Below are 23,432 nucleotides of genomic sequence, written 5' to 3' on the forward strand. Positions count from 1 at the left end.
CATGTACAGAAACATATAGATTATTCTGTGTTTAGAGTATCTCAAGAACCCCCAAGCACATGGATGAACGCCTACGGGAAGGTGAAATACAACAGSGAATTCCCAGTGAGCATTACTGTCGCATTCCCAGGTAATCATTTCTAAAGCTTAAGTTAAGTCTCCAAAGCAAGGGCCCTTGCTTTGCATGTAGAGCCCACTTCAAGCCCAATAGTAGACCATAAAGTTGGACACCAATCTTTAAAGCGATTAAACAACAAAGTTTACTGCCTCCTCATGACTTTAACCTACTAGGCTTTATATATTTAAAGAAGATGTCTACCCTAGCTCAGATGAAGGCATGAGACCTGGTTAGGGGAAGCTTTTCTTACCCAGTCTTACACAACATGTGTCTGGAGCACTAGTAGGAAAGCCTTTTCCTCCCCTGCCTAAAAGCTGCTTTGACCTGTTGAGCATGAGGCTTTGTTGGCAGCTTCCTCTGCTACTGGGCTACTCGTTTTTTTCCCTGAGCTGGGGATTACCAAGGGGCTGATGTCATCCAAGTACAGAATAATTCAGACTGGGAGGGACCTCAGGAGGTCACTTAATCATGCTTCTACTAAAAGGAACATCATCAATAAACAAAAAAACAAATACAGAAGGCCTTATAGAACCTAGCACATTAAAATACTAGTAATAAATCTGAATATCTGAATGTGAAGAAGCTGAGGCTGTCCAAATTATGAGAGGAAAAAAATAATAATGAAAAAACATACCCMCACACACATTTCAGATACTTGTCAAACATCAGCATGTAATCAATAATGCAAGGTAAAAATACACCAAAATACACTGGTCTTATCAGTCTGCATCATATAAGGTATGATACAAAATGCTTAGAATTCAGACAAGGATTCTCATAGCAGCTATTTAGAGCCCTTCAATTAACTGGATTAGCATAAACCTCAAAAGAAGTCTTATTACAGATATTGAAAAAAGTATTTTTTACATACAGTTTTACAGAAAAATATATTCAGTCTAAAAAAATCCAAATTTCACTCACTATTCTTGGAAACAAAGTGACAGAGAATATATTTGCATAAAGACCAAGGGTCAAAATTTACTCTTTATGGAAATCAAGTCAGTACACATTTCTTGACTGATTTTACAGAACACATGCAATCAATCAAAAAACCCCAAAGTTATAAAACAAAGCCTTTAATCATCTGGCTGCAATTCATTCATTATCACCCACTCTTCCCTTTTTAGCTCCAGCTCTTTTGAAACTTTCCACGTCTACTTTTTTTGCTCCTCATTATTCTGTTGCTATTGTCTGTAACTTTATAYGTCTCCTCTTGACAGTTCCCAGATGGACTAAAGCTATTTAAAATCTTATCTTCTGTATCTTGTCCTTTTGTACATTCAAAAGCATTAAGTATTAGGCTAATAATAATGCTGATTTCATTTCCATTAAAGAATTGCTGGCAGCTCTGCCACCTACAAAACTGATGCAAACCTATTTTGCCTCTTTCCCTAAATTCGATCTAATTTCCAACTGTCAGGACCCACTACGGAAAGAMGACCTCCACTATAGCTCACAGTAACTTGGATTCCAGCTCGGGGTTGGACAAACACGCTCGGCACTCGTGGAAGGGAAGTGTCCCACTCCAGCAGCCTGTCAAGAAAGCAAAATTCATCATACTGAAGAGTCAGCTACTACAGCGACCACAGGAAAAAACTCTGTTAGAGATGAGCAGATGTTTTTCCAGAAGCAAAGATGACAGAYCACTAGGATAGAACTTGGATGTTCTACCTTATTTTGAAATCTTCTCCATTTATTTCATCTTCATTTCCCACCTAAAAGGTTACTGAATAAACAGGAAGCCATCTTCACAAAGAGTCAGAAAAAGAATTTATAATAAGGAAAGGTCTCAGTTTCTGCAACACAGAAACCACTGAATTGTGATTTTTAGGCTGTTGGTTTGTAGTCTCAATGTGAAGTAACAGTGCTGATAAAACGCAAAAAATAAATCATAATAAAGTTACTATCATCTTCACCATAGCTCCCTCTGCTGCTAATTGAGAACTATTGTAACAAAAACCACAAATCTTCATTTTAGCCACCAGTCTTGCAAGACGAAACACCTAGCAAGACCTGAGATGGACCCTAGGACTGAGCACACCAGAATGCTCACACTCCTGTTCACAACTGGGTTACTTCACAAGTTTAGTTCAAAGCGAAAAGAGACAAAGTTCTACCATTAAAAACATGTAGCAGATTTTGTTGGGAAACAGTATTGAAGTGAGAAATAGAAGTAGTATTCCTAATTAAAATATTTCACACTAAGATAGATAAACATTTCATTCATATTTAAATACCTACTCTATGTAGACCAATAATATCTATTAACTTTAAAATATATTCCTGTAGTTTTTCATAAAAGAGCTGAAGCATACGTGCCACTGAATAAGATCACTTTTAAAAAACTGAGAGCTACAAAACATTCAAAAAGTTTCAATGCCCTGAAAACCAGCCACTACAGCACATTAACCAAGCAATGCAACAGACTACAAAGTTGACCAGAGCTCACAACTGTAATACACTTCAGCTTCATGCAAACCTAGATCATTTAGCCATAAATCAAACCGCATTATCTTGCGCCTGAGGCAGACTGGAAGCACAAATAACACATGGTTACTGGTGATTACCACTAGTGACACCTGGGAATTTGCCATGCCACTAACTCAGCCTTTCCCACACACATCCCCTAGGCACTTATTATCTTACAGTAATTTTTGTTCTCATAGTTATGCAAGGCACTAACTCATCAGAGCTGCCTACCTTCCTCCAAATCACTACCTATGATTTTGGGGTTTGTGCCTCTGGAGCTTAAAAGCCTTAACATTATGTTCAGAAAGAGCTTAGGAATRAAATAGTCCAAGAAAATCTCAGCTTCCTCACAGAAATAAATTAAAAGTTATAACAACGTAATGCAATCTCGAGTAGGTCAGATTTGCCCCAGTTTACAAAACACTGAGACAACAACAATCCATAATCATTTTGAATCAAGCGTAGAGTGTTCTATATTTGCAGAGCAACTATATGTTTAAGCAGCTCCCTAACGCAGTTACCATCCATCTTGTGCCCTGAAGTTCATCTTCTCCAGGGAATGCTACCGAAGAGGTCAGGCACCAAAGGGAGCACATCTCAAAAACATACAGGAATATGCAAAAGCTGTTATTCTAACTTAAAATATTTATCTCACCCCTACAAAAACAGCAACTAAAAGGCTGAAAACTGATACAATTYTATAAAACTCAGTTTTCCAGAACTTCTGAACAGGTTAGAGAAGAATTTCTAGTCAGAAAAAACACAAACATCCAAGTCCAACTCTCAATTCTTTGAAAGACAAAGCAACACTTAAGTTCAGAATGTCTAGACATACTTCAAACTAAGGAAGAAAATACTATTAGCATAATTAGAGTTTGGTTCTACTAATAAAGCGAGAAAAAGCATATGCTCATACTGTATTTCCACTCCTCCACTGAGTTATCTTTAACCTTATGTTTAATGGCAACATGCTGCATTACTGGTCAGAATAGCTGGATTAGGCATCGCCAGCTTTCTAATTCTACCACAAATCTCACGATACTCGTTATTTTTCTTAAAAACCCCAGTTTAAGTCATACAAATATCTGGGTAGCACAATTTTATTAGAAAAAGTATATCACCTCCTCTGCACAGAGTAAAGTTTAACAAAAATTCTCAAGGCTCAAAAACCAGAAGGCAAATAATAAGAACACAAAACACATTCTTTTTACAAGTGGCTTTATGAGCAGCACAACTAGTGAAGTCTGGTTTTCTATGGCTTGCCGTCTTGTGGTTGAGCCTCTGATGTTTAACAAGGTGTGAACACAGATTAATCTTTCCCCATGGCTGTGCACTTCTAATAGCTCTTCTTCATGCACTGAGTTTAAAAGGGGCTTTGAGCTCTTTCTGCAGTTTTTCCRTTGCTGACAATGGTATTACAATCTATATCTATTGTATCTGGAGGGAAGCATGTCTTCTCCCCCCATTCTGCAGCTGAAGTTCAGAGTAAAGAATCCCTACTAGCATTAGAGTTTCAGAAATAACACTAAGAAAGAGTTTTGCACAACAAAGCAATCTGCTGATATGCAATTAAGTTGGTATAAATTCAAAAAGAAAAAGTCCCCCAATACCTGGAAAGAAGCGATTGAATAGATACTGGTGTAAACACTTAGACCGTGTTTTCCCCACGCATATAATACTTCACATAATTGAGTCTATTTTAGATTCACAGTGATTGATTACAACACAACAGGATGGKACAGTACAAAACAGGTACAATTCATAATGCCCAAGAGCCTTTGTACAAAGCAAATGAACACTTCAAAGACAGTGGCTGTATCAGCATCTAGTCAAAGATTGCTGTTGTTTGTTAAGCCTATTATACATGTTATCTTGCTGTTACATGGATGCCTCTTGTAAGCAGATCAAGCTTACACAGATTTCAGAGAAGAATTAGCACAGTTACTTTTAATACGAGAGAAAAAAAGATGCTTCGCTCTATGGCTCAATGCCCCAGTATGTTCCCCTACATGCTCTACCTCACTGCATGTTTCTACGGAGCCTGTAGAAGCTGCCTCTCCACAGGTCATTTTCTCCTATTCATTCAAGGTTACCTGAACTTGATCAGCAGATTCAGAAATGAAGGGAGGAAGAGGAGGTTAAGCAAGGTAGGGAGAAAGGCAGATGGACCCACAGAAACAGTGCAACCAGTGAGTCTCCTTATAGGGGCTGACCAAAACACACAAKATGGTTAAATGAAAGATGCTAAAAATAACACTGATTTTAGAGTTTACATTGAACTGCTTTGGTAGAAACAGCCTGTTGCTTTTCAGCTATAGAACAAGTCAATACAGACTACATGGTGAAAGTGCAAACTAGGAGCTCTGTAGCTTCTCCCACTCTCATAATGGCATTTAGTCACACAGTGCCTACTAATGAAAAACAATCAATACATTCTAAAATGTTTAAAAGTGAAGTAAAGCAGCACAGTTACATAATACTGACCAAAAAGGTTTAAACTTTGAATATTTTGTATAATATCATGAAATTCCAGGTTTAAACAAAAATGGATTTTTTCCTCTACATACAAAACCCTACATTTTACTCTTAAAACTAAACATTTAGCAAGTGACAAAAATACATTGTGGAAGATTTCTTACTGTGATTCTCTTCATATCTAGCTGTCGGAGCTGCATCATATGGTGGAGAACAGTGTGCTTGTACCATGTCTCCTGAGCTATTGGATTGCCATCAAGGGTGATATCTGACAAGGATGAGGAATCAGCAAGGCACAGAATATCCTCAAAACTGAAACCAAATAAAGTTCATAGTTTTAATGCCATAGGATAAGAAGACCTTTGAGAAGGAAAGTTTTCTTCTCTTAAGGAAAGAATATTTTTCTGTACTGAAGAAAACAGCATATCATACATGAAAAACAAAAGTATTTTGAATTATCAAGAACAGTACTGCTGTTCTGATTTTTAATTTCTCCACACATACATATATAGAGATGCAGAATTAAGCAAGCTTGTTATCTMAAGGAAAAGTTTCACATTAAAAGAAACCTAAAAAAGTATACATATCAACTCAGAACTCCTAATGCATATGAATTGCATTTGCCATTAAAACCAGTGCAACACATCCAGCGGTTGGGTTTGCTCGTATTTTCAAGACCTTCCACTAAAACATACTTCCATGCTCTGAAATTCTCAACACATCAGCAAAACAGAACACTAATTCTGGAGCTAAAGCATATGTGCTTGATTTATCCTGCTTTTAGCTGCCCTATTAGTAACTCAATTTTAGAACAACCAACAGTGCAAATCAGTGAACTTTTTTGGGTCTTCACATAGATATATGAAAAATATAGCTTTCAAAATCCAACGTAGAAAACTTAATATAAGATACTTCGTACAGAGGCATCCCAATTCTACAAGTGAAGCTTTAATATAGCACATGTACCAAGGATACTTTCCTAACAAGCATGTCTCTCCCCCAACAGGAGCAAGTGCAATGGTGGTGAGCACTGATGCTCCATGTGAGTGACGAGGCCACGTCTCAAAGCTCTCTCCCTCSTCTGCTCTTCACAGAGCAGCTCTAGAGCCACATGCTGCCGCTGATGCTGTTTCACACTGGCTCAAATGACTTTTTCCTCCAGGGCTCAAACAAAATAGTTGCCTCTCTTTCCAAAAATCCTCCTCCCCAGGGACAAGGAGCAAACCATCTCCTTTCTAGCAAGGACAAATTCATCTCAAGTRGCATTGTCAGTAATAGAGACAGAATTGTTGAGTTCGGGTTAAACTCTCAAGAGTGTTTTCTGGATTTCCACTCCCCCTCCCCAGATTTAAGGTAGGCCACTCTGAGCACTCTGTCAAGAAGKAGGAGTCCTGCATCCAATCCCCTCCTCTGCTAAAAGGGATACAAACACTTCTTGCACCTTGTAYGAGAACACTGCAATTATGAAGCAGCAGAGTACCCTGCCGTGATGCACATTCAGCATCCAGCTGTGATATCGGTTCACTTCTAAACATTCAGCAGGCATGAACTGGGATACCTGTCTCCTGATAAATAACATGCTCGCTTGCTCTTGCAGCCATGATTTTTTTTATAACTACATTCCACAAAGTGAAAACAGTCTGAAGTAAASATTGAAAGATTGTACTATCAAATAGCAACTCGGGTAGTAACTCACTCAAACCACAGCTTCAAGAAGCACTCAGTCAATGAAAACTTCTGACTCCCATCCCAAATCTCTAGCAACTAAGCTACCTATGAAGACAGACGTCTCTACCACCTTTCATTCCCATTGTACTTTTTTTGTATAAATGCTTAGCAAAAGTATCCATTACTTTTCATTTTGATGACAAAAAACCCTTGTTTAGACTAGACTAAGCACATTCCTTCTCTTAGGTGTCCCCCTAGGTAACCAAGTCAGGAAAAGCATTTAAAAAGCCATTTAAAAGGGTTGTAGAAATGTTTAGACATCATACCACAATTCACTAGTGTTATAGATCTACGGCTTTTTTGATCAGTTCAAACAGCATCAAGAYAAGCATATAAAATTTGTAGCATGGAAACAGCTTTCTCAAAAATATTTTTGTATCTATTCCAACTAAAAAAATATACAAGAATGTTTTACAGTAAGTTTTTGAACTAAACTAAGACTAGATCCATTAACATTAACTAAAGCTCCAATGAATAAAAGATAAAAACCAGGATCACATTCTCAAAATAAGCTACTTCCAACAAAGTTTGAGAAGTGATTATACAAAATTTGAGGACATCGTCTTTAAGAAAACTGCAGAAAAATCCGAAGTGTTTTTCATTCCTTACACACTGTAAAAGTACTACTATGAACCTACACAAAGCAATGTGAGAAAGGAGTCAAAAAAACTACATGAAATACATCAGGTACCTAAGAACTATACAGAAATTTGAGGGACTGCAGCAATGCTCCCTGATGTCAAGGGAAACAGCTACTGCAGTCCCCCATTGCTCTTGCCAGGCTAAGACATTTGTTGGAAAAGCAGAACAAATGGCATGTTCTCAATTTGGAAGTTATCCAACAGAAGGAGGGAGGGAGAAGAAAAAAGCAGCAGAAAGGCAAACCTTATCTTATTATCCCAATTAAAAATATGAAATTAATATACTCTTCATTCATCTGCTAGTCTCTTTAACATTCCTGAAGCTCATCTTGAGTTTTTAAAATGCTTAATACCCAGGAGGATTTAGGAGATCACTGCATTAGTACCCTAAGAGCCTAAGGAACACAGACAAGTAGGTTGGAGCTGTCTGCAAAAAACATAATACAGGTCAGCTTAAAACATTAAAGAAGCCCATATTAAGTATACCATTTTTTACAGAATGAAACAGGTACGACAGGAACGATGAAGCCTTTTCAGTAATTAGACTCTACCTCTATTCAATTCTATTGAAATAAGCCTGGTAAAGGCTCGTGATGAGCAAGTGATAAAGGTAAACTATATCACTCAACTGAAAATTAATGCAAGGACAAATTTGTTTGAATTTTCTTATATATAAAATCAGTATGAGTATATAAATGCAGATCACATATCTATGCAGATAAATACAGAAGATAGCTCTATTTATTACAAAGAATGCTTAGTTACCTAAAACAGAAGCCCTAATAGAAATCTGAGTTACTCAATTTCTACCATATGGTTTCAAAGTGCCATGAATATATTTTTCAGACTTTATTAAGAAACGAATAAAATATAATCAGAAAATTCTGCAATCAATGTAAGTAAGCAGAATCTGACTCAGCAGTTTGTGTCAGGCTTATATATTTCATTTAGCATACAAGCACTTCATTTAAGTGCCTTGCACAATGCTACTTTAACAGATATATTTTAACAATACAGCATACTTGCAATATCTTCTAATTTTCACAATTATAAACAGTAAAGACATCTTGTAAAAAAAGATTTTTCATATTATAATTTTCAAAGCACAAACACATTTAAATGCAAAAGGTTTAAAAAACTTTTCATATTAAAGCAGGAAAAACATAATGGCTTGATTATATAATCTAAGATGTTACACTATGAATACAGATGCTTCTTTATGAGAATTTAAAATTTAATACAGCTGTAATAACATATCTCAAGTTACTGATAGGAAACAAGCTGCTATTCACCTTACCTAGATATGTTATTGAAGCTGAGGAACAAACGCTGGAGACAGGGCAAAGTATCCACATCTTTCTAGAAGCAAAAAAAAAAAAGGAGGCATTAATTCAGTTGCTGAAAAATATCATCTTTTGAAGCTTTCTAGTTTGCCTGATGATGAAATATATTCATTGCTATATCCTATAACCTTGCTACAACATTGACTTCTGTTGAACATGCAGCTCCATTTTTCCCTAGTGCAGACTGCAAGGGAGTGTTTCAGTGCAGATATCTACTCTGCAGAACAAGCTGCGCCACTCGCAAGGCAAACAATGTTAAAGACGACAGGATGAAACTGCTGCTGGTTCCTGAACAGGCTTTTGGGAAAGAAGCCAAGGTGCTGCTTCAGCATTTAAGCTGCACCTTAAATACACTGTAAACAAAGTGCTATAAAAAAAACTTTTGTGAGCATGCTGCAATAAGGCTTTTGAAAATTGCACTGTGCAGCAGGATGACTAGCACTTAAAAATTTCAATGGCTCTTCTGTCAGAGAAAAACTGAAGGATTTTGTACACTCAGAGTAACCTCGATGATTTTAAGTTTATATATATAGCCTGCAGACCGACCACAAAGATACCTTTAGGCAAAATCACAGAATTACAAATGGATATATTTTGTGCATATATATAAATTTTCAGAATGAATAATTGTGAATTTAATAAATACTACTAAAGGTCTTTGTAGGAGACTTTAAATTTGTCCAAAGAATTAGTAAACAAACATATCAACTATGATAAAGCTACTTATGAAATAAAAATCTACAGTAGCCAGACAGCAGTTTGCAGCGCCGCACGTACCCTCTTCTACCAGAAGGGTAAACTGTACCATCTGAATAGTATCTCTTTATCCTGCTAAGGGGCATCCTCCAGCTTGGGGTCAGTGGACACCAGCCTGCTCACCTGCAGCACACACCAACACAGGGGGCTCACGCCCTTCATTTTAGCCCCCAGTCACATCCACAACCCCAGAGTTGGAAGGTGCATTCTGTGGCATCCTACCAAGGCAGCACTGCAGACATAGYGTTGCTGTTATTAATGAAATACTTGTGTGTAAGCTAACAAACCACGAYGAGAATCACAGCTCTGTCAACAATAAGCTGAGCTCATTAGCTCTGGTCTGTATTAACTACAGCTGCCAACTCCTACTTTGGGGCTCTTCTGCATCCACCTAGATAAGACCATGGAGAGACAGAGTTCACAACTCTCATCTAGATGTACCCTCGGTGCCTAAGGCTACTTACAGTGCTGACATTTGGGGAAGCATGAAGACGAGGATGAAATACATACAAAGACAGACTGTACAAAGTAATTTTTCTTAAGCAGCACAGATTAAGCAATGAAAGAATTTTGTGTTTGGGAATATAAAGTAATTTCCTGGGAAGACGGACTTCTTTAGGTAGAAGTGATCTCTACTGTCCTGAGAAACATACTGCAAGCCTCATGGACATGAGATGATCACCATAGCTACAAGGAAGGCCTGGAGCAACTTCAGTTTTGGTACAAAGCCATTAAGTCAGCACACCTAAGAGGCAAGACCTTTCATCCTATAGTGACACACAACTTAACCAGGTCTCTACGTCTAAGATCAGGCTGACAATGACAAAGACARAATCTCTAGTTCTTAAACACCTAAAAGCAGGCAAGCAGTTATCAACTTCAAACAAAAACGCAGATCATCTTCCTAATTAAGGATGCTAATTCACTACTGGATGAAAAGTAAATAGACATTCCATAACTCCTYGTATGCAGAGATTCATGTTTTTAATGCCAGTTGAGAACCTCTGTAATTTTTTTTTTTTTTCTGCCCACTGGTTCTTCCTCAGAATAGTCCAAGTTCTTGAAGATATCTCCAGTTCAGGACTGCCCTTTTTTTCCCCCCTCTCCAGATCCTACCACCTTGGATGAACTAGAATTGTTATTTTTAAAATAACTATATTTTGATTCAAATATTTCCAGTGAAATGTGATTAAGATAYTCAAGACAAAATAGCCCCAAAATTACTAATCTAAAACTAAAGGATTATAGGAAGTGGTTACACATTTAATTGCTCAAACAGGTTGCAACTGAATTGGATAATTTTAATTATCCAGTACAGTCAACTGCAATGCAGTATGGAGTTTATATAGAACTTCCTTTTATTTGACATATAAGAATATGATGGTTTTTATAAGAGTAATGTTTCTAGCCATCACAGAAGAAGAAATATTGAAAATAAGAACAGTTCACAAAAATGTATTCAGAGAAAAAGTTATGGAAATTCATTATTATAGGGCTGTCATAAAAGAGTAACTAAACCCTAGTCCATGCACTAGAAACCACACTCTTCATAAATTCAGAGTGGGAATTTTTCAKTTTAGCTCTGTATCACATCTATATCGTGATTTAAACTCCAAAAAAGAATTCTACATAAGCCAACAATGAGAAAACCTAAGCCTCTTCCTTAAAGGAAAGGAGTCAAAAACAACTCTCTCCAACTACTTARGTATTCCAAAAGTAAACTAATTTGGATGCTATTTCCATAAAATAATCAATTTGTTTCTCTGTTCTGGATTTGCAGGAATGTAAATTGCAACAGTTCTTTGAATTCAATACAAAATAGTGCAGCTTTCATCTTCCAATGTCTTACCACTTCAGAAAGTTAAAATAAACCTAAAATACACATGCGCATCTAAAAGAAATTGCCTGCCATTCAAACAAGAAAGACTTGATATTAGGAATAAAAAGAACATGTATTTCATATCTCAAACGCCCTTACGTGTCCAAAACTTGACATCACATGACTTCAGAATCCTTCTCTAGAGGAAGGAGAGGTAGTGCCACGTCTGCTAAAATCACCGTCCAACTCAAAAAGTGATCTAATAGACTGTAACCAGGTGACAATCCATTAATYTTATATTATGGACAAAATAAACAATTTCTGAAATTTTATTTCTGAAATAATGCTTCAGGCCAGAGAGGGATAAAACATTAAGACAAAATACAGCAGAGCCTAAGTCTATAACTCATTACCTTTTATACTATTTCTAGTGGAAACAARGACAGCACAGCCAACTATTCCTGAGGTGAGAAAGCACCAGCCATGAGCAAGAGAATCTAGGAAACATAATGGGTGCTGGGGAAGCTAGTAACGGAATATGAAAATTGAGGGAATAATGTCTAGAAAAAAAAGTATAAGGTAGCCTACCTGCTTGAATAACAGCAACTAAGGTGAGAGAACTTTACTTTTATGAAATGAAGTTGCACAAAGTCTCAATATCTGTGCATTAGAATTATAAAGCTTCCCCAAAAATCCTTCTCCCCAAAAGCATGTGCTAGCCAGAATTGTACAACTACAAACCATCACATTTCAACAAAATAACACCRTCACTATGTTTTTTCACCTTCACTGTATAAAAATGAGCACTACAGAAAAATAAAATAAATCAAAACAGAAAAACAAAGATACCAAAAGCCTGAAATGCTGACATGGTTCAATCAAGTAATAACACATCTTGGTTTAAAAAAAAGTTTGTTCCTTACTATAGAACAGACTTGATTATGTCGAAGGTTGAGCTCCGTGAGCGAATCCAGTCCATTAATGTTGTCTACGATGGTTAGCAGGTTTCTGGCAAGGTTTAACACTCTCAGTTCACCCAAGTGGTTGATATTTTCTATTTTAGTGATCTGTAAAAGAAGTGTAAATACACACATGATATTTTACACAGATTCACAATAGAAATACACAGTATATATAGATATATTTTCAGAAAGCAACCTATACAAAAACAGATTCAACTTAATYCAATACTGTGTTTTTTATTACTTTTCTAAATTGTATTAATCTGACAAATTGCCTAAAACAAACTATAGTCTAGTGGAGATTATGGAGTAGTACCTACCACCACCTTTCTAGTCATACTACAGTGAAAACAAGTCAATGGTCCTCTCCTTACCCTCAGAAATCAAATCACTTCAGCTGTGCTGTCCTGTAGCAGCACCCTCAAAGACATTCCTTGACCATTCATATCGTAAGTTTAAGAGGACACTGATGATGTCATGGTATGCCAGAATTGGAGAATTTTGTGCACAGCTGATCCTTGGGCTGTTTCCAAAGGCACAGACACACATGCAGGTCTCCTAGTACACTGCTGCAAGAGAATGTAGCATGGTAGCTCCATACCATATGGTAGCTCTATGGCATACGGTTGCTCCACAGCATCTCAGAAGTCACTGCCAGCTCCCCCTCATGCCTTTAACAGGTCAGCAGCAGCACTCACAGCTCTGTCTCTGGGAGCTCCACACATGGGCTTCCCATGCTGTAAGCATTTCAGCAGTTTTTCCAGAAAAGCTTTTTGAAATACATGTTAAGCAGATAAAAGCAGTATCTAAATCACACCTCACATCAATTTTTGATTCAACTACTGATMATTGTTATCCATCAAAACTTCTCACATATTCTATGTAGAAAATAAAAAGTATGAAGTAAAATGTTAGGATACAAAAAACTATAAAAAGCATAAGAAGAGCAAATACCACTGTTCTGCATAATATATTTTCACAGAGACTGGTAAAAGAAAAGCTAAGCACAGATGGCTAGCATGAAGAGCATGAGCCTCCGCAGATGTGTGTTTAGCTAGAATTACAGCAAATCACAACGTAGAAATTGAAATGATCCTAGCACATCCCTGCTACTGCAGAGATATGGATTGCATCAGCAATTTATAGTCATCCTATTTATAACTGCTCAATTTCAGACCGTCAGCACTATTGGTTTTTCTCTATTTACTATCATGTATCCATGAATGAGGACATGCCTGCTTTTTGTACATACTACATCTATTAAGCCACATACCTTTTCTAAATAATTCAACTTAAAATTTGCTAAAAGTAGTATTTCTACCACTTTTAACAGTATTTTATATTAATAAAAATTATTAACCATTTTGAAATGCCTTTCAAATACATAATATTAAAAGACTTTACTTGAAAACACCCAACAAAACACTTAAAGCAGCTTCAGAATCTTCTGTCATCGCCAATCAATTTCACAAGGTGGAAGGTGAGCAGTCCTGTACTGAAACCCTGCTATACAACCAAACTCTTAATCCTTATTAAAGAAACAGTTCTCTGCAGCATTGCAAAGCAAGCCTGACACTAATCAACATAATTAAAATTTTAATTGTAGTATATTAAAGTATACAATACACACAATCAATTGCAAGGACTATGAAGAAAACAATACTATATTACTATCCATTTATCTGTATTATTGTTAATATTAGAGGCTTTACATAGACTTAATGTTATTAGGAGGTTGCATCTTCTTACAATTTTTAATAGTAAGTATTAAAATTAAGCAGCTTACTAAATCATGCAGCAAACCAGGAAAAAAGTGACAGCAAGAAATTTGTGTTTGTCCTTGACTACAAAAGTGAAATAATTTATTGGGCATTACACAGATTTTTCTTATTATGAACCTTTACTATGTGAAAGGATGTTCTTTCACACAACAAATTTAGAAGTTTGATTTGAAACACCACCTCACTCCAAAAAAAAATTAATAAACACACTTTTGCATTTAAGCATTTCAGAATGCTACATTTTGATATTTTAAAGCACATTCTGTTCCCCATTTCAGTCCTCACTGCTGGGTGAAGAGGGACAGACAGGACAAAGTTCAGAACAAACTTCATTTAGTCAAGATATTCTGTACCCAAATAAATCAAAGTATTTCCAAAAAGTGAATAACAACTCTTTCCAAGAGCTTGAAGGGGAGGAGAAATGAAAAGTAAAAAAAAATTCCACTTTTACAAGCTTGACAAGCTGCACCTTGTCAAGCAACTGATTTACATTTGAAATGGGGAGGGAAAGAGACTAAAAAAGCAATCTAGCTTTCCTCTGAACTGTTACAGCTCCACAAACACTAACCCCCGCCCAAAAAAATTCTAGCTAGACTCTAGCAGAATTTTTGAAGAATTGGAAAATTCTATTTGAGTATTTATATTGTGTCTATTAAAAGTGACAGCTGAAATCTTACGTACAACTGCTGTGTGTCGTGAAACTTAACTTCCTATTACAGTTTAACGCATTTCAATTTCAGCATAATCTTTTTGTGCGCATGAGTTTATGCTTACTATTGTTGTGTGATCCTCTGACATCAGTTGCAACACATAGAGGACATACATTATTCACTATAGGTTCTAACCTAAATAAACGTAAAGTCATTGCAAGAACTACTTGTATTATTYAGTGATTTACATTACTGAAGTAAGAGTGAAAACTATTTGGTCAGGTACTATGCTGTAGGTATTACATATAAAATATTTTCATTTTTATTGCAAACATGGTAACTGCTGCCAAGTTATAAAAGAAAAAGAAAAGGGAGGAGTAATTAAGGAATAATACTTATTTCTTGCCAGATACGGGTACCTTCAACATGCTCCAAAAGAGCTATGGAATATCACATTCACTGAAGAACCACTCTTGCAGAATAACTTGCAGGAGTCAGGATTGTTTCTCTCCATAACCTACTACACTAAATTATGAGTTTCAATTAATGACATCAGAGAAGCCAAGCTGTATGAAAAAGACTAGAGAGATTGTTCGGTATCTCCTGAGCTGCAAGCAGCAATACAACCGTCTATGTTCTRTAATACAGTAACAAGTGTTGTTGACAGGCAATGTCATTCACACATCRTTGTCCAACCAGAAAGCTACACTATGTCACATTCTGCTTGTACTTCAGCATGTTGGGATCCATCSTAGGGACGAGATTCTCCTCACTAAGAGATTCTTCTCATCTACTAGAATCTAGCCACACTCTGAAACACTTTCTAGTGACTTAATCTGTCTCTCCACACTGAGGGAGGCTGGTGATGTTAGAGTACTGCATTTAAGCTAGCTTTTGGTACTACACCCCCTTGTACCTCCGAATAGCACTGAAATCTGCTCACCTATGTTCACTCCTCTTAAGACAGTGACTTCTCTAGGAAGAACTATGTGTGCTCATTAACCAGAGTGGCAACTTGGGAAAGTAAGAAACCCAGTCAAGATAAAGTTGCTGTACAGAAGGACAAAGCGCCTCAAAATAGAAGAGGGTTCTAGGATGTAGGAGAATAGGAATCACACAGGATGGCTGTATAAAAATAACAGACAGATCAGCCAGTTTGAAGAAAATTCAACTGTGGTATTTTTCAACAAATCAATCACTAAAATATTCCATAAAGGGACATGTGATCAACCTTTACCCTAAAGCAGGAAGAGAATTGATGAATAGAAGCCTTCAGTGCATACCCTACAGGAAGTACACTAAAGACCAACAGATTTCTTACATAATTCCATCAAATGTGTGGGATTTCTGAACACCAAAACCACAGGAACACTGTTTTTCCTAGCCTCAAATACAGACTACCATTCAGTGAGTACTGTAATAGGATGTTGTTTCAGTGCACTATAGTTCAATCCACTGCCACAAAAGTCTTCATTCATGCAATAAAGAGGGGTTTTGTGGCTTTATTAGTGACATTTTTGCAATAGAGAATTATTTGTCATTTCCTCAGTACAGTCAAAATAATTCTCTTTTTTTTTTGTCTCTTAATTGCCAGAAGAGGGGAAATAATTAAAAGATAGTGAATTCTGTGAAAGATACCCTCACCTCCAAATCAGAGGACCTGAGAACAGTTGAAGTTGGAATCCGCTCCTAGAGATAGCTATTCCAGCCCCAGACTCTATAAACCCTGCCTGYTGGGTCTGACCTCCTGACAGGAATGTTTTTCTTATGCTTAAAGCAGTTTCCTTGCATTTCAGTTGGGGCCAACTGCCTCTTATCCTTCACTGGACACCACTGAGACAAGTTCAGCCCCACGGTCATTACTGTCCCCGAGGTGTTTAACCATATTACTAAGAAGCCCTGAGCCACCTCTTTTCCAGACTGAACAGCACCAGCTCTCTCCTCGTGAGATACATCAGTCCCTTCATCACCTTTCACTGCACTCCTCCCAGTGCAGTGAATCCATGTATATCTTGGGTTAGGAAGCCCTTAGCTGGACACAACACTTTACATAAGGTTTCACCAGTGCTGAACAAAGAGGCAGCATCACCTCCCTCAACCTGCTGGCAATGCTCTTCCCTGTACAGGCTACCATCTTGGGCTGCCTTGGTCACCAGGGCACATTGCTGGCTTCTGTTCCACTTGTTCCCCACTACATCTCCCACATGCTTTAATGCAAGGTTGCTTTTCAGCTTGTCATCTTCTACTCTGTACCACACAAAAGGTTATTCTTCCACAGATGCAGGACTTGACTTTGAAATTCATGAGCTTTTGCTTGCCTACTGCTCCAGCCTGCTGCTGAACTGCAGTACAATTATCTGGTGCACCAACCACTCTGCCCAAGTKTGCAGCCTCTGCAAACTTCCTCAGGGTCACTGCCCCACTACACAGGTCCTTAATGATGAGAAAGAGTATCAGCCCCTGGGGCTAACTACTAGTGAGCTGGCCTCCAGCTGGGCTTTGTGCCGCTGATCACAACCTTTCCAGTCTGGCAGTTCAACCAGCCTCCTGCCATTTCTCTAGTCCATATTACAGCAGTCTTTCTATGAGAATTTACAGGACATTGTGTCAAAAGCCTTCCTAAAAATCAAGATAAATTCATTGCTTTCCACACATCTGCTGAACTAGACATTTAGCCATAGAAGGCTATCAAGTTGGTCATGCATGAATTCCTCTTCATAAATCCAAGCTGACTGATCCCAGTCACCTTTTTGCCCTGAATGTGTTTGGAAATGCTTTCCAAGATTAGTTGTTCCACAACCTTCCCAAGGATTCAGGTGAGGCTGACCTGTTTCTTACGATCTCACCTACATTCATATAAATGACATCCCTTTTTTTACGCTAATTACAATCTCTGCAACAACTTTATAGTTGAGCGGACAACAAGTTTTAGATCAGTATCATTCTTAAAGGAATTCATTTACTTCTTCCAGGAGAGTTCAGTATCAGYCCCCTCTCCTCCAGCCAAACTTAACTACAATGACAATTCCTGCAATGAAGTTTTTTAAAAAAACTTCCTTTACATTTATGAAAAAATAGTTTGTAATCAGTACAATCAAAAAACAACATATGCAAGTCTGAATAATGCCTTTTATAGTACAAATTTTACACTGTGTCTCCAAAACATATTAAAAACCTAAAACTATTCCTGGTAACAAGATACAGATGCCTCCTCAAAGGCAGCTCTCTTCTGGAGAATATCCTTAGACTTGTATCGGGAATACAAGATTCCCATGCTTTATCATTAATCTACATAAAGACATATATTTCCTGTAAATATAAGAGAAATACAAGTAGTATCATAAAAATATCTACCGCTAATGGGAGAGTATGACYGAAAATTGTAATATTAAATTGTTTTCATTGCTACACTCTGGAATAGCTGAATGCATTTTTTAACATTCTCAAAAAACAATTCTGTGGTTGAAGCAAGTTATTGAGAAATTAAACAYACACAAAAAAACAGACTTTAAAACAATACAGTGATCTGATACAATCAGAAACAGTGTCTCAAAAATCACTACTTCATTCTTCATTACACATTCAAAAAATTATATGCAGATTAATCATGTAACTAGAAAAAAAGRCCTACCCATAAACTGCAAAGGAACAAAAAAGATAGCATTCATTGATGGAAAAGATGCTCAGAATCTCCATTTAGTTTGTTCCATAAAAATGCAACAGACAACTAAACATCCTATTTGCAGATGCTACCATCTGAATGCTTGGACACATAACTCAAATTTTCTACAGAGAAGCATTTATACTCCAGAGCTTTAATACTGAACTCTCAATACAAGTTAATTTGTGGTCTACAGGCAGTCTAGAGTTAGGAAGCTGATCAAGCAGCTGCCAGTAGGACACTATGCTTAAATTCTTAACAAAGTTCCTGGCTAAAAAGTCACTCCTTCAAGACTCTTGGTGACAAAGTTACTCTACTCCTCCACTGCATCTGTTCCTAATCCACACCATGCRTATTGCTATTGATTATGCTGTTCACAAGAGCCACAAACTTACCACGCATGGCAATAACCAACTACTGTGTTATTTGGGACTGAGAGTATTTCCATTCCCTACTCTTAAATTATAATACAATAAAACACACATTAGTAAGAAGTCAGACTGTCAAAGGGGGAATCCAGAAAATTCACACACTGGCTTTATATAGTTCCAATCACCATATGTTGTTTCAAACAGCTCAAAATATATGGGCTATAAAATGTTCCATGGCTAAGTTTATTTTAAAAAAGAACGYTATCTGGTTTACTGTTATTTACTTCATGCTGTTCCTGACATACCCATTAAGAAGTAATTTTTCTCACATACATTTTTCAGCTGAAACTTCATGCATCATGCAGATAAACTATCTGGAATACACAAATGTGACTGCATAGCCTCAAGTACGGAAAAACTCAACAGAACACAAGTCACTTAAGTCAGTTCACAAGTCTAAATGAATCAAGGGCTTGAATTCATTCTACTGTTTCCTGTAAGAATCTGTAAATCCTTTCCAGAGTTGTAAGGGATCTTGTTTTCTAAGATGAATAACAATAGTATAGGGAAAAACAACATAGAAAACAACATGAGCTTAATGTCTTTGAGTGACCATATTATGGTTATAATCACACCTAAGTTAGATGGTTATTCTGCAGGTCTACCTTAATGACTGCTGTCTGATGACTCATCTTAGTTGCTCTAACTTCCTAGCAGTACGAAATGCTGAAAATACAGCAGACTGGAAACCACAATTAAAAATAACACTTATCACCTTGGATTAAGAACTACGCTGCTCCAGATTCATCTGCAGTTGCAACATGAGAAAACAACAGCTCAGGCATTGCACATTTTCTGCATCTTTTACTATGCAAGCAGCTTAAACACCACATTTATGACACCGTACCTGATTTCCATGAAGATCTAAAACATCAAGATTTTTWAGGTTCTCCAGATTTGAGATTTTCTTTAATCTGAAACATTTAAACAATGACAAAACATATTTTATGCTAAATGATTTGTCATTTTCCAACTAATAAGATGAGTCTTATTTATGTCTATACAGAATAACAAAAAGAATAACAAAGCTCTCAACCATCTTAAAGAATAAATGACTGTGCATTAGGCTCATGCATTCCATTCTGTCAAAAATACAACATAAGAGCATTATGCTCTGCCCTCTTATATGAAAGGGAAGCAGTATTACACAACTAGAAAACAAAGTAAATCAAATATCCAAACAACAAGAAATATTACCAAAAATAGCTAATCCCAAACCCCTTAAAAAAGATCAGAATGCCAAAGACTCTTGAGAGATTGCTAGAACTGGCAATAAAGAAAAATCCAAAAAGCACTGGCTCTACATAGGCAACACAGAACTCTGACTGGCAGTTATTTGTCTTCCTTCTCAGCTTCAAAATCAGAGTTTTTCTGTCCTATTCGTTGAGATAATAAACCTTGACTACTATACAGCCAACAGCATCATCTACTGGCTGAGTGTGTTACTGGTCACATACACTACACATTTGCTTCAACAGCTACAAAAACAGACTAAAAAACAGAAGCCATCCTACCAGTATATTGTAATTGCTTTAAAAAAATACAAAAAATAATACTTAAAAAGATACAGTTATTAACTTTCTAGCTCTGTCATCTCAAATCACTGTCACTTTGGATTCATAAGTAAATTTCAAAAAATTAGATWAAGCTTTATTATATCTGAATGTCATAACATATTCTAATTAGTGTACATGAAAACTTATATTTCTATATGTATTAAAACCTGATGCATGACGGGAGGACAATCATTCCCAATATGGGTTAACAATTGGTTGCTTTGTTTTTTTTTTTTTTTCAGGATTCTTTCAAATCATTAGAAAAAGATGAGAGCTAGACAAGGCACCCACCTTAACGAGTAGCTAAAAATCTATCATAAATTGACAGCATCTTAGATTATAGCCTGGATATTTCAGATGCTTTTTCAGAAAGTCTCATCCCATCTGGCTCTGCACAGAGAAAGCTTACTGAGAAATTCTACAGGGGCCCTGTGCTAGTCTCACTTCTTTTCTTAAAAAATACATACTGTGGAAACAAGATTTGCTTGACCAACTTCAGAAGCTTAATTGCCCCAACACTGTATTCCCATTATATTGTTCATTTTGAATTTTCCCTTCCCTCACCTTGAGGTTGAAAGTTTATTACACCGATCCATCACRCAGTACCACAATCAAGCACAAATTCACTCTCCCAAGGAAGTATGTGTCACAAGGAGGATAGCAGCCTGAAGACTCCAGGAAAAGGAGTCATCTTGCTGGTCTCACGGCGAGTATAACAAAYTGAAAACTCTGAACATTTGATACGATAACAGATCACCAAATTTACACCAAAGTAGGCTGCTTTAAATTAGCTTTACCTGTTCTTCCCCAGCAAAAGGACTCGTAGAGATCTCAGAGTTGAAAGCCCACTGATTTCCTCTATCTGATTATCATATAAATCTAAGAAAACAAGATGCTGTAGATTAGAAATATTCTGGATCCGAGTTATAAAGTTATGCTGAAAATTCAAGAGGCGAAGATGATCTTCTCCATCAATAATTGGGCACACCGTCAATTTTTGTCTGCAGGAGGAAAAAGAAAATAGATATTCTTAAATTACAAGTCATTAACGTACCCTTCAATATTACTGTCTGAAATGAAAAAGGGCATTATCTTGATTAAGGTAATTGACTAACTCTATTTTAAAAAATAGTAAGATGTGGCAATGATTCTTATATTCAATGATTATAATATTCACACCACAATGTAACAGAAATGCTTTCAGATTATCAAAATACTTCCTATGCAGAGTTTGCTTATTACATAGGTATCTTGCACAATAACTCAGTTCCAAAGTTTCATGTTGTGACCACACTGTAAAATTTCAGTAAATACAGCCTGCCAAGGTTGCAACCAGACCCCACATCAGCAGCTTGTTTAGATTAAAGTTAAATTTGATATGGCTATAATGATTTTCCTTTGATTTATAGAATTTGACTATTTTGTGTATTTGTATGTGGAGTAAAAACACAGGAAGTGATTCTGACAATGTTTTTTCCCCATCTTTGGGCTATCTCGAAGCTACCTCAGTTCTATTGAGCTCATGACTCTTGGATTATGTTATCTTAAATTTAATAACTAGCCAAGAAAAACAGTACTCCTCCTCCTCAAATAAAAACCTATGTCTTTACAATTAAAGATGTCTTTAAGATAACCAAGGCCAGAAAAAGTTAATCCATCTGACTAGAACTTCATATACAGCAGACTGATTTTTCATAGGTTTCTTGATTGATCCTGAGTTCATCTTAAGCTACATCYGTAGTTTAAAATGGAAAAATCCTAATATCTTGATACCTTAGATGACTGCTGTACAAATATACTTAAAAACATGTATTTTTACCATAAGGAGACCGATACASAATTTCCTGATTGGATATCATTTACCTCACTCAAACCCCAAACAAACAAAAGCCACACAGACACTATCCAAAACCCACCTGCTATCTACCACAAAGGGCATTACCAAAATACTCAGTGCTTCAGGTCATCAGATATAAGAGTTGCAAGTTACAATGTATTTAAGTCCTACATACAGAACATGACAACTATATATATGACAATCTCAAATACACTCAAAATATTACTCACCTTTCCAAGGTAAGCCTATCAGAGTTCAGTATTTTTTCTTCAGCTGTACGTTGCAATACAGGAAATGACGTTATTGATGAACTGCTCCCAAAATTTGTATTATCTACCAGAAAATCATGCACAAAACATTTGAACTAATCCTTCAGAAAGTCATCCCATTAACTATAAAGCCAAAAATTTTTTTTCTTAAGAGGAAAAAAAAAATGCATAGTCCATGAAACTGCATTTTGTCTCCATTCAGTGGTTCTATATACTGGCTCTTTCCTGCCATTTTTAGGTTACCACAACAGYCCTCCATTTCTTCTTTCAAAAGCACACTCATTTACTTTATTTCTGACAGCTGGTGACAATTTGTCACACAGCAGATATCGCATATTCTTTTGATGAGAAAAACTCTATGATGTTTAAAGTAATGTTATACAACAGTTTCATGGCTTCAACACCTGAACTTAATGATATCATCTAAACGAGGGAGATTTTATAAGAGCACACATCAGGTATGCATAGATACTACCATAAAATAATGCACCAAATATTTTCTTTGCAAGAACATTATTACTTCACATGTGTAATGAACACTATTACTTAATAATAATAGTAAAAGGATATTGAAGACAAAAAGACCCAAACCATACTGATCATTACCTTGCCTTCCTGAATAGTTCTTTTCCAGATCATGCTGCAGAAGTCTATTGTGGAAAGATGACTGCTCTTTATTTATCCTGAATTCAAACTGTAACACAATATTTCAGACATAACAAATATGAAACCTTTCAAGTCCCCTCCCCCCCCCTTTTTTGCACATGATCAGAAAATCCTGAACTACAACTCTCAGAAAATTCTGCATGTGCTTAAATGAATAGTGCACAATCCTAAAAACAATATTAATTCTACTAGGATACAAGAAGCCCCTACAAGAAGAGTACTATTGGATAACAATAAGAAGAGAAAGACAGACAAAAAAAAAAAAAAAAA

General features: G+C 36.6%; 1 protein-coding gene across 1 annotated transcript in view; it reads right to left on the reverse strand.

The window, feature by feature from the left end:
- Positions 1–23,432, reverse strand: part of LRRC49 (leucine rich repeat containing 49) — a 36,858-nt gene that overhangs the window by 10,550 nt on the left and 2,876 nt on the right. The window contains exons 2-8 of the mRNA XM_026052542.1: positions 23,103–23,190; positions 22,458–22,500; positions 21,188–21,391; positions 19,682–19,748; positions 12,273–12,416; positions 8,729–8,790; positions 5,227–5,374 (exon numbers count right to left, since the gene is read on the reverse strand). Coding sequence (XP_025908327.1) covers positions 5,227–5,374; positions 8,729–8,790; positions 12,273–12,416; positions 19,682–19,748; positions 21,188–21,391; positions 22,458–22,500; positions 23,103–23,190 — 756 coding nt within the window. The remainder of the gene's footprint in view (positions 1–5,226; positions 5,375–8,728; positions 8,791–12,272; positions 12,417–19,681; positions 19,749–21,187; positions 21,392–22,457; positions 22,501–23,102; positions 23,191–23,432) is intronic.

Source organism: Nothoprocta perdicaria, unplaced genomic scaffold (assembly GCF_003342845.1).
Source record: "Nothoprocta perdicaria isolate Ctin4 unplaced genomic scaffold, notPer1 scaffold_113, whole genome shotgun sequence".
NCBI lineage: Eukaryota > Metazoa > Chordata > Aves > Tinamiformes > Tinamidae > Nothoprocta > Nothoprocta perdicaria.